Below are 12,025 nucleotides of genomic sequence, written 5' to 3'. Positions count from 1 at the left end.
CCCCCCCAGCCCCCCCCCCCCCCCCCCCCCCCCCCCCCCCCCCCCCCCCCCCCCCCGAACCCAAACTCCCTCCCAGAGCCCACACTCCAACCCACCCCAAACCCAAACTCCCTCCCAGAGCCCAACCCCGAAACCTCCTGCTCCAGCCTGGTGAAAGTGAGTGAGAGTGGGGGAGAGCGAGCGATGGACGGAGTGAGGGTGGAGAGAGCAGGGGGTGGGGCCTTGGGAAAGGGGCGGGAAAGGGGCATGGTCTCAGGGAAGAGGCGGGGCAAGGGTCTTTGGGTTTGCGCGATTAGAGAGTTGGCAGCCCTACCGGGCGGGCACATAAAAGCCCTGGCCGTGCCGGAAGAACGCAGCGCAGACGGCAGCTCGCTGGGCACCCACCAGCGCAGGCAAAGCACCGCTCAAATGTCAGGCATCCACGGCTTGTGCATGTGCGGGGTGGGGGGGTCACTGTTCTGCCCTGGGGCCTGGAATTGCTGTCCGGGGACCTGGGCCAGGATGTCTCCAGAGGAGTGTGGAACGAGCCCTTCTCTGATCATTCCTGTCACGCACAGGCTGCTCCGTGCAGAGCAAAGGGGCGTGGGGCAGCCGGACAGCTCAGCTTACGAGCAGCCACCCAGCTTCATTTCCCTGTGGGGGTGGGAGGTGGGGCGCTGCTGATGGAACCAGCGCCCGGAGGCAGCAGGCCGGGACCCCCCAGCGCTTACCCTGACTCAGACCAAGCTCTCCTCTGGGGACTCTCTCCAAAGCCTGCAAAGAAAACAGAGCTGATCTCACCATGCAAGACACGAGCCCCCACGGGCTGGAAGCGCTCAGAGAACCGGAGCTCCCTCCTGCCCTCCCCACAGCGGGCAGCAGCTCAGGGCTGCGGGTGGTCGTATTCCAGCCAGCTCTGCGGGACAAGGAACATGGTGCGCTGACACCGGGGCTTTCCTCCAAAGAGCCCAGCGCACTTTGCAAAGGGGGGGGGGGGGAGTTATTCTCCCCTTACAACAGGCAGGTCTCGGACACTGCAGCCACCCCCCTCCCCGTTCTCCCATTCACAAAGTGACAGAGCTGGCAACATCACCCCGGCTTCCTGGTTCCCAGAGCCCGTCCTGCCTCCCACGCCCCCCTTGGGGCAGCAGCCCCCGTGTCTGACTGACATCGTGGGGAGAAGGGAAGGGCAAGGGACAAAGTGAGCCCAGGGCTCGGTCCATCCGAAGCAGCCTTGGCCAAGCGTGCCGGCAGGCAGCCTCCCCTACAGCTAGTTACACAGCTCAGAGCTAGCAGCAGCCCTACGGGCATTCCCACGGTGCTCTGGGTCCCAGCCGGGTCCTTCCTCCTGTTGCCTGTGCCCGTGCGGCTCAGAAACAGGCGACGTCCGTTCACGAGGTGCCCGCTGAAGCGCTGGATTGCGGCCTGCACCTGCTCAGAGGAGCCGAGATCTACAAAGGCATAGCTGGGGGGGAGGGGAAGGTGCCACGTTACCCTGGGACGGTGCACGCCCTATGGTTTATAGAAATATGCTGATGAGGGTGAATATGATGCAACTGGAATATGCTTCACGCAAAAGGTCTCTTGTAAGGTATCATTACAAAGCTTATAATCTACTGAATATATTCCTCCTATTTGTGTGCATGTATCATTCTTGTATCTGACGCTAGAAATACGAAGTACAACTCTGAGGTCCTCTTGTAATTATCCAAAGTGTGGGCCATTAATGGTGATTTAGAATCTTGATGGCTCCCACTGATTAGGACAATTGTTTGTAAATGGTTTCTTTACCTGCAAGCCTTCCTGTGGACGTGTGGGCCAGCCCATGGGGAATGGAGACTGGGGGTCTTACAGTGACATGTGACCATGTCACCTGATGCTGGAATCCATCTTAAATCTGGTACTTTTCCATTTAGAAGCAGGGGTGGGGGCCCAGAGACACAAGAGTCCCGCCTTGTGCCAAAGCTATAAAAGGGGGTGGAGCAGGACAAAGGTTGCAGCCAGTCATGAGAAAATCCCTGCTTACCACCTGAGATGTCTGCTGGAACTAACAAGGACTGTACCGGGGAAGGATTGGGCCCAGACTAGGAAGGAGTCTAGTCTGTGAAAGAAGCTGATTGGAACAGCTCTGAGGGTGAGATTTACCTGTATTCAGTTTCTTAATGTATTAGGCTTAGACTTGCGAGTTTTTGCTTTATTTTGATTGGTGACTTACTCTGGTCTGCCTGTTATTACTTGAAACCATTTAACTCCTACTTTTTATACTTAATAAAATCAGTTTTGTTTATTAATAAACCCAGAGTAAGTGATTAATACCTGGGGGAGCAAACAGCTGTGCATATCTATCAGTGTTATAGAGGGCGAACAATTCATAAGCTTTATACAGAGTAAAATGGATTTATTTGGGGTTTGGGAGCTGGGTGACTGGGTGCAGGAGGCAGGTGACCTGCTGAGCTGTTTTCAGTTAAGTCTGCAGCTTTGGGGGCGTGGACCAGACCCTGGGTCTGTGTTGCAGCAGGCTAGCGTGTCTGGCTCCACAAAGCAGGGTTCTGGAGTCCCAAGCTGGCAGGGCAAACGGGCTCAGAGGTAATTTCCGCACGTCAGGTGACAGTCCCAAGGGGATCTCTGTGACCAAACCTGTCACAGACCCATCCTGCTGTGTCCAATAACAAGAAGCTAGAAATGGCCCAGCAATGAACAAGTGCCACTGGGCGGACCCGCAGGGAGCTCCCGGCAACGAGCCAGACTGCCATAGGGCGGAGAGAAGCCCAAACCAAGGGGCTTAAGTTATCTCCAAGAACTGTACCCAAGACCCTACTCCTCAGGCTGCCTTTGGCCTCCTGTCGCACTAGCTTGGTAGGGACTCGGGGGCGGGGGGGCAGGCGGAGAAAAGCTTCCAGGGTGACCCCAGAATGTTGTTCTGCTGTTTCTGGACAGAAGGGAGAAGCTAGGGTGCCAGCGGGGGGCTCTTCCGAAGACACTCCCTAGAACGAAATAACTTGATAACTACCACGACCACCCAATCTGCAGAGCAAGCTAAGGAAAGGCCATTTGCTCTCCCAGGGAGTGGGGACTACAGAACTACACTGAGGGCAAAAGGAAAAACAAACCTACCTTCTCAACCCGGAATGGCACCTTTTAATACGCTGCGGGTGGAAGTCCCTGAGCAGGAGCAATATGTCCTCCTGGGAAAGCAAAGGAGCCCACGTTAAGGGAGAGGCCTCGTTACAGCAGAGGCACTGACAGCGGCCGCAGCAGGCGGTTTATTTGTAAGATTCAGGACAGCGGTTTCCCACAGGGACGGGAGCGCATTTTATTTTGGGTGAGTCCAGCGATCGTCTGTGCCGAGACAGGCAGCTGACAAGGCTGCAGCGAAACCGGTTACACACAGAACAGCCGGCCCTGGAACGGGATCAGCGTAACGGGTCACGCCAGCGGAGCAGACACCAGCTCCTGGTTCAGAAAGACGTACCGTAGGGAACGGGAGCAGAGTAACTATGGGGAGCAAGATGAAAGTTCCTCCTGCCCTGATAAGAGTCACGGCCCTTATATTAAACTGCTGGGTTCCTGCTGCAGGTTCCCCCCAAGAGCATCGCTAATCCCATGACCAGCACCAACCTGCCACCTCCGTGTCCGCACTTACGCAGGAACAAGTGCGGATGTTTGCAAGCCAGCTGTCGTCTCCCTTGGAGGATTATTTGGCGGCAGAGCGGGGAAATCAATCCGCATAACCGCATTTCACAAAGAGTTAAAGACGGCAGACTACGTACGACTCGGTGGGACGTCAATGTTAACTGCTTAACTTATATCACTAAAGCAGAGAACGCCCCTTCCAAAACAGCGATGAAGATACCTCCTTCATTTCAGGCGGGACATTTCCGACATAAACTTCCAAATCCTTTTTCTTGACGACACCTTGAAAAACAAGCAAGAAAAACACCGAAAACTCCATTTTGTGCTTCCGGCCAAGCAGGGTCCTGACAAGCTTACGGATAAGGCTGAACGCAAATCGCAGGCTGCAATTTTCTTCCGGAAACAGCAACTTTTTTTTAAATAATTGCAGCAAATTTGACTCAAATTTTGGCCCAGTCATCCAAGCATCATGCCTGCCTGTGAGATCCAAGCAGGACACGCAGGATCTCCTCTGTGCCGCTGCCCTGCTGCGGGAGGAGCACACCTGGAATCGCCACATTAACGAACTGTGGCTATAACTTTTGAACAACCAACCAAACAACTTTCTTACAGCCTTATTTGTGGATTAACAAACCGGAGAGTGGTTTGAAGTGGCCTCAGGGGAAAGGGACAAATACCTATTTTGGTAAACAGCTCCCCCTCAACGGGTTACACCGACAATTATAGAAATACATTTTGGGCTAAGTTCTGATGATGGACATTAGCCAACAGATGCTAACAATGCCAAGAACTTTATTGTTTCTCTTGCATATCTGTGCAACACACACACACACACACACACACCACATCTCTGGGGCTTTAGCTACTTTACTCCTCAAAAGATCAACAAGCTCTATTTTGACACCATCAGATCAGGATTAAACAAAGACTGTGAATGGCTATCCAACTACAGAAACAGTTTCTCCTCCTTTGGTGTTCACACCTCAACTGCTAGCAGAGCACCTCACCCTCCCTGATTGAACTGACCTCGTTATCTCCACACTGATATATACCTGCCTCTGGACATTTCCATTACTTGCATCTGAAGAAGTGAGGTTCTTACCCACGAAAGCTTATGCTCCCAGCACTTCTGTTAGTCTCAAAGGTGCCACAGGACCCGCTGTTGCTTTTTACAGATTCAGACTAACACGGCCACCCCTCTGAAGCTCTATTTTAGTGACAATAAAATGCATCTTTTATCTTAAAAGCCAAAGATGGATTCCCCCGTCACTCCCACCCTCCTGATCCAGGTTTTGGTTAATAGTTTGCAGGATGAGATGCCTGTTTCCCTTGAACCCCTGTGGAAGGGTTTATCATGGACATTCAGGTACAAACTTAGGTCTTGGTCCTGCAAAAAATGACCCACGTCCTTAACGTCTATTCAGTTTAACATCTGCATTTTATGGGTTTAACCGTTTGCCAGATTAAGGATTTAGCTTGAACCACCACCCATGGATTATTTTATATCCCGTTGGTTTTGATAACAAACAAAGAGCAAAGTTGGTCACTGCTAAGAGCATGAGAGTGCCCCACAAAAGCGCCTGCAACTCTAACGACGGACTCGTTTGCAATATTAAAAGCGCAGTTGTAAGACGGTCACAGGTACAAGAGAGACCCGGCCTGTCACAGGACACAGCTGTACGTCACACAGAACGGCTGTTTGTAGAGATCCTGCTGCAGCATTAAGCTCTGTTTGAGCAGTGCAACACACAGCATTAAATCCTGGACACGCAGAAAGTTAATGATTCTCTCGCCTTCTCGTGGAGGATGCAAAGTGAACAGTCACCTGAGCAACCCCAGCAGTGGCGAGGAAAAGGAACCAGGGTCTGAGTTTACCTGAGTATTTGAACTGCTCCGGTTTCCCATTCGGCTTGTGGGGCTGGGGAGGACCCCAGCCACCGTTGTTGCTTGCCCTGAAACGGCAGAAGGAACAGAGGACACGCGCGCTTTGTGACCTTCTCACCCATGACCCTACAGTCGTAACGTGGCAGGAGGGTGACGTGAGAGGGAGCTCTGGGCGCTCAGCACCGCTGGGAAGATCAATAAATCAAGCCAGACACTCGCTCAGGGCCCTGGGGCAGTGCAACATGCCACACCCACGATTCACCCCTAGCTCCAGGGCCTCTCTCTTGCGCTCACTCACACGTGTGTGTTTCAAGCCTTCATGCCACCGAAATAACCTCGAAACAGGACCGGGGCCTAGATTCACAGAGCCCAAGGCCAGAAGGGACCACCGTGGTCATCACCTCAGTCCTCTGGCCTAGCACAGACCAGACATTAGAACTGCCCCAAAATAATTCCTAGAGCCGATCTTTTAGGAAACCGATGCTGTGACCTGTCCTGAGTTTGCAGCAGCCTGAAACAGGTGTGAACTGAGCTGTGCCGATGCCAGCGGAGGGCCGCACTGCCAGATTTAATTCCGGCTAAAGATTTTCTGAACCTGCCTCTGGACCTGGGGATGCTGCTGCAGAACTGGGATCCACCTGGCCATGGGGCCCGATACAAGTCTGAGCTGGGGGCCGGAGCTTTGCGTTGGGAGGGCCGCCCCAGGGACGGGGTTGCCCACGACCCTCCCCAAATCGAGTGGTGCCTGGGGTTGCAGCACCACAGAACCCCATGGGGCTCATTGCAATGCTGGGGGCGGGGGGGCAGGAGCTGGGAGGGGCATTTCCCAGCCCAGAGCCAGGAGAGCCCCCAGCCTGACAGACACCGAGCCCCCCAGCTCCCCGCCAGCAGGAGCTCATCTCCCCCAGCTACTCACATGGCTCAGGGGTCACGGGGCCCAGCAACCTGCAAAGAGACCAGGAGAGACCCAGTGAGCGTCGGGGGCCGAGGCGCGTCTGACCATGCTGCTCCCAAGGGTGGGGCCGGCCGGAGCCAGGGAGGGGCCCGCAGAGCTGTGCCCACCTCAGACAGGTGTGCACTGCCGGGCACCCCCACCACAGGGCCCCAGCTGGGAGGGGCACCGGGGCCCTAGGGGGGGGGGCAATTTCCCTCCCGGGTCCCCCCAGAGGGGGACTATATAAGGGGGCCAGTTAGCCCCAGAAAGCCACAAAGGGGAAGGGGTGAGATGGTTCCCCGGGGGGCTCCGATAGGGAAGGTTTTTTTGGGGGGGGCTCAGCCCCGGCCCTGGCCACAACCAGCCCCCGAGTCCCAGGCACCTATCGGGGCCCTGCAGCCCTGGTTTCGCCGCTGGGGCAGGGCCAAGCCGGCCCCATGGCCCGGGGTGCAAACCTGGCGGGCGGGATGAACCGCCACCCCCGGGGAGCACGAGCCGGCCCCGCTCCGGAGCCCCTAGTACCCGGGTGCAAGCGGCGCTGCGAATTGCAATTAGTCCGGACATGTGGCGTTTGCCCGCGCTGCTTGCACGTTCACTGCCTGCGTGCAAAGCCGGCGGGGCGACCCCCCCCCCGTGCACCAGCTGCAGCCGTTGCGCGGGGGCCCCAGGGCTCCGCGCGCTGACTCGCAGCCGTGGCCCGTTGGGCGCAGTGTGTAATGATCACCCGCGCGCGCAGAGGTTTCGCGCTGATTTACAAAGCGCGCAGCGCACTGACCGCGCAGCGCGCGCGCCCCGGCGCCGCTGGAAATCGCCCTGCTCCCTGCGCGGCAGGTTGCGCCCCCTGGCGGCGGGGGCAGCTCTCTGCAGGCCGGTCCCCCGCCCCCCTGCGCCGCCCCCTCCGGATCTGGGCGGGGAGCCCGGGCAGCGCTGGCCGGCGGCCGCGGAGCTGCAGGGAGCGAGGCGCAGGAGACACGGAGCCGCCCCCGCTGCGCTGCGCCCCCGCAGACCCCCTCCAGGCCTCGGGGCGCCCAGCAGCGCTTCGTGGGGCCCCCGGGGCGGGGCGACGGACCTGGAGCGACCCCATCTGCCCCCCCGGCGAAGGAGGCTCCCCACCCCCCTTCTCCTGCAGGTGACATTGTCTCCCCCTCCCGCTGCACCCCCATGGGTTAAGGACCAGCCCCCCCCCACGAGTGACTCCCGCTCCCCACCTCTGCGATGGGGGCCCCCTTCCCCTGACTCTCCCCCCCACGCCGGGACTGTGATTTACCGGGGGCGGGGGGGAAGCAGGACCCCCCCCTTTTCCCCATCCGCATCCCCTGCTGGCACGGAGCTCCCCCGCGGGTGGGGCACGCGCCCTCCCCCAGCCACCAGGCTCCAGAGCCCCCCCCTCCCCACCAAAGGTCACAGCCCCCTCCCCGGCATCTCCCAGCCATAGCCCGGCAGCCGGCAGCCCCCCCGCCCCATGGCGGCCAAGTGGTTCAGGGAGTTCCCCTCCAGTCTGAAGACGGGCAGCGGGAGCCTGGGCAAACTGTGCAGCGCCTCCCGGAAGCCCCTGGGCCCCGCCGAGCCGGGCCCCGGCCCAGTGCAGGGCAAAAACCGCAAGAACTCGGCGGCCGAGCTGGGGGGCTGCCGAGCGGCTCCGGGGCCCGGCAAGGATGGCGGCAGCAGGCTGTCCCGGGACAACCTGCAGGGGCTGATCCAGGCCGCCACGGGCAAGATGCGCAAGAACTCACGGGCGGAAGGCAGCCCCCAGGAGGGCGCCCCCAAGGGCCCCGGCTGCAGCACCTACATGAACCGGCTCATCAAGGTGGACGCCCATGAGAAGAATGGGAAAAGCTACCCCAGCGGTAGCCCAGCGCCCAGCCCGGCGCCGGAGGAGGACAAGGGCAAGACCCCTAAACAGGAGACGGTAAGGGGCCGTGGCCTAGCGGGTAGCGCCCGGGGCTGGCGCTCACGGGAGCTGTTGTGTGGGCTTGGGCAACTCACCCAGGGGCGTCTACACGGCAGCAAATGGCTGTTCTTAACTCGGGGTCAGCCCCCCGGGAAGACACGGCCGCTCCGCTTTTAACGGGCGTTAGCAGTGCGGGTTCGCCCGCAGTCCGCCCTCTGGGCTTTAGCTCCCGCTGCTAACCCGCGGCCAGGACGCAGGGGCTGCGTACCCCGAGCCTGCCCTGTGCCTGGGAGGGGACAGTGCTGCCCTGCCGGATGGATGAAAACCCCGTTCGCTTCGGCCAAGTACTGGTGCCTCGAGGGAGCCAGCGCCCCCTGGGAGAGCGGCTGCCCCTGTGCTTGGCAGAGCTCTGGTGCGTGGCATTGGGCAGGTCACGTTCTCATTCCCTCTCCCCGGATCCTGGGAAATGAGGGACCCCAGAGCAGGAGGCAGCTTTCAATGCTGTCGGCTCAGCTGATTAGCCCGGCTCTGAGCCCTTTCCTAATTCCCTTTATCCCAATCTCGCTGTAATCTGCCAAAGGGAGAATAGGCGCTCTGTCCCCCCAGCTAACTGATCCCACGCTGACCTCGTTAGTCCCTGCTGGCGGGGCTGCTCGTTATGAAAAGTCTGGTTGGAAGGACCCCGTTTGCTGGGAAGTGGGACACGCTGAGCTAGGGGCTGCGGTTTAGCTAAATAAAACGCCTACGTCCTGGAATCGGAGAGCCCCTGGCAGCGCTGGCCTGAACCGTGGTCCCGACCTGCAGCTCTCCTGCTGCCCAGACAGAGGTGCCCATGGCTGCTCAGCCCTGACCCACAGACTCCCCCCGCCCCAGTATTTCAGTCCTGTGCTTCCCATCGGGCAAGTCAATGCCCTGGAGTCCTGATCTGCGGTTCCCCGCCCCCCACACTCCAGTCACAGGAGCCCCAGGCTACCCCACAGCTCTCGCTGCTCTTCCTGGCCAGGGCCCCTCCTTGCCCGCTCTGCCGCCACGGCCCCGTTAGCCAGCCCAGCGGCCAGCCCCATGCTGTGGTTATTCACTGGGTAGCGAGACGGGGGGAGATTGGGGCTGAGTGTGTCCTGTGCATACGCCGCACCCCGCTGTCTCGTGTTTTTCTCCACGTTGATAGGCGTGTGCATTTCACTTTGGCTTCTGCAGCCAATGGCCTCATTAATCCCCTACTCTCTGCCCCCGCTGGTACAAGAGCCTTCGCCTGGGCGCCCCCCACTGCCTGGAACCCACGCGGGTCTCGAATTCAGGGGGCTGCGGTGTGCTGGGCGCTGCACCGATGCAGAGGCCTTGTCTTCTCCAGGGACACTGCCGTGCTGCCACGATCCCCGTGGGCACAAGGCCATTGTGGTTGTCATGTGCGTTAGCAGGCTCCCCGCTAGCATCACCACGACCGGCCAGCATCTGTGACGGCCACAGGCTGCCTGGTCTGCTCTGGGAGCTCCCTGTGTGTTGGCTGCGGTGTCGTTGGGACGCATCGTGAGAGAGGGCTCATGGGTCTGAACAGGCAAAGTGTGGGAGGAGAAACTGAGGCAGAGAGGGGGGGAAGTGACTTGCCCAAGGCTACCCAGCAGGGCAGGGACAGAGCAGGGGATAGAAGCCAGGTCTAGGTTCTAGTCCAGGGCCCTCCCCACCAGGCCACACCACCTCGTCTCTCTGTCCCTACCAGCTTCTGATTCTGCTGGGATTATATTGTCTCCAACCGTGAAGCATTCCTGTCACCGTGCGTGTGAACACAGTCGTGTCGCACGGTTGTGCCAGCAGTACCAGTGGCAGTGAAGCAGGGTCTGGAGCTGGCAGGGGTGCTGCTGAGCTCTCCGGTTGAAGGTGTGGGGCGCTGTGGGGCCCAGCACCGCTGGAAACACAGGCCCTCCCACCCCATAACTGGGCGCGCTGGTGCTGTGGCCCTTAGGGGGCTTGTGGTTGTCCTGGCCGGCGTGTTGGGAACTCTTTGCCCCCCCCGCAGGTCATCATTCTGGAGGACTACGCCGACCCGTACGACGCCAAGCACACCAAGGGCCAGCGGGAGGCGGAGCGGCTGGGGGAGAATGACGGGTACATGGAGCCCTACGACGCGCAGCAGATGATAACGGGTGCGTGGCCGGGGAGCCCGGCGGGGCTGGCGAATGCCAATTTGACCCCGGGAAAAGGGAAACTCGGGGCGGGACGGGTCAATGTTGAAATTGGATATTTAAATCTGCCCCCTGCCAAATGGGGGAGGCTCATTCAAGTGGCATGAGGTTCTCTGCAGGGGGGATATCCCCACCCCTGAAGCCAGAGCTGGGTACGATGTGGGATTGCTCCAGGCTGGGCAGACTCCATCCCTGCAGCAGCCCTGTGGAAACGAAACCGAGCTGGAGCAGGAAGCCGGCTCTTCTGTTTCCTGTTGCTCTGCGGGGAGAGATAAGGAGTCGAGCGGGCTCTGGCCAGGGCCTGACCCGGGGGCCGATGGACTCTGACCTCCGCTCACGTCCCTCAGTGAAGGGAAGTGAAACGAGCAGCCCCCGGGGCGGAGAAGAGGGGAACGAAACGGGGAATCCCTCGCGATGGGCCCGATCCTGGCGTTCAGAACTCCCATCGTACCTGGAGTCCTTGGCCTTGGCCAAGGGGGGGGCAGGCTCAGAGCTGTGTCGGCCTGGGCCTGGGCCAGTTCGGTTCCCTCCCCGCTCTCGCCTGTGTTACTAGGCCGGCCGGCTCGGCTCCGCTGCACAAACGCCTGGCCAGCGACAGCCCCAGCGCGCGCCGGGCTCCTTCCCCATCCGGTGAGCTGGCTGGCTCCTGCCTTCGCCCTGTGCCGGCCCACCGGGGCTGGGAGTTTTTCGTTCCCAGTGCTCCCCGGGGGTGGGAGCCTGTCTCTGCCTTCGGTCACTGACCTGGGGGGCGGCTGGGGCCTGTCTCAGGGGAGGCTTGGAGCGTCGCACGTGGACTCCCAGGGACTGCAAAGCTCGCACGGCGTGAGTGCACGAAGGAGCTTTGAATTCCCCGGGCTACTGCTAACGCCCATGGAAGACCCGATTGGTGCCTGGCTGTAGGTCAGGTCTGGGGTAGTCAGGGGACACTGGTGTATTTGCGAAGTGACTAGCACAGCAAAGGGGTGTGTCCGCCCCGCCCCCCCCAGCTGGCATGCTGGGCACGTGGCAACTCGCACTGCGGTACCTCTGGGGCAGGGTGCGGGTGGTAATCGGTGCCCATGAGTCCGCTCTGCTGGGTGGGCGACGCCTCGGGGAGAAGGGGGGGTGACCTGCAGGGGGGAGCAGAGTTAGGTACCCGGGGCTGTTTGCGGCTGGAGCCTTCGAGTCCGTCCTGATCACTGCCGGGTTCCCTGCCCCGATTCTGGGCCCACACCCGAGTCTCGCCCCAGTCGGTGGGGCTGGAGCAAGTGCGTAGGGACTCTGTCAGTCGGGGGCTTGGCGCCGTCCCAAACCCAGGGTGTGTCCATCTGGAGAGTCCAGGCCTGGAGAGCTGCAGCTTCCACTGGTCAAATTGCAGGGCTTCAGCAGAGCCAGGGTGCCCCGGGCTGGGCCAGAGGAGGGGCTGTGGGTTGGGAGTGAGGGGCACTGGCAGAGCTGGGTGGGGTGCCCCGTGCTGGGCTAGCAGGAGCTGTGGGTCGGGAGTGAGGGGCACTGGCAGAGCTGGGTGGGGTGCCCCGGGCTGGG

At 60.2% G+C, this 12,025-nt stretch overlaps 2 protein-coding genes across 7 annotated transcripts in view; one reads left to right on the top strand and one right to left on the bottom strand.

Annotated features, from left to right (window-relative positions):
• LOC117870647 (tudor domain-containing protein 10-like) overlaps nt 1-11,191 on the bottom strand; it is an 18,828-nt gene extending 7,637 nt beyond the window's left edge. The window contains exons 1-7 of one of the 6 annotated variants that reach the window (XM_034757861.1): nt 10,953-11,191; nt 6,413-6,441; nt 5,488-5,564; nt 3,833-3,894; nt 3,094-3,164; nt 1,285-1,444; nt 711-753 (exon numbers count right to left, since the gene is read on the bottom strand). In XM_034757861.1, coding sequence (XP_034613752.1) covers nt 711-753; nt 1,285-1,444; nt 3,094-3,164; nt 3,833-3,894; nt 5,488-5,564; nt 6,413-6,414 — 415 coding nt within the window. In that variant the 5' untranslated portion in view covers nt 6,415-6,441; nt 10,953-11,191. The other 5 variants (XM_034757864.1, XM_034757862.1, XM_034757863.1 and 2 more) reach the window with 5 other exon arrangements.
• Nucleotides 7,772-10,462, top strand: LOC117870648 (SH2 domain-containing adapter protein E-like; the record flags this gene model as incomplete). The annotated part of the gene is given in 2 exon segments (XM_034757867.1): nt 7,772-8,339; nt 10,336-10,462. Coding segments are annotated over 2 exon segments (574 nt in total), but the record flags the coding sequence as incomplete, so codon positions are not given.
• Nucleotides 11,192-12,025: the final 834 nt, after the last annotated feature.

Source organism: Trachemys scripta, unplaced genomic scaffold (assembly GCF_013100865.1).
Source record: "Trachemys scripta elegans isolate TJP31775 unplaced genomic scaffold, CAS_Tse_1.0 scaffold_82, whole genome shotgun sequence".
NCBI lineage: Eukaryota > Metazoa > Chordata > Testudines > Emydidae > Trachemys > Trachemys scripta.
The sequence above is the reverse complement of the archived record's forward strand: the minus strand, read 5'-3'. Positions and strand labels throughout refer to the sequence as shown.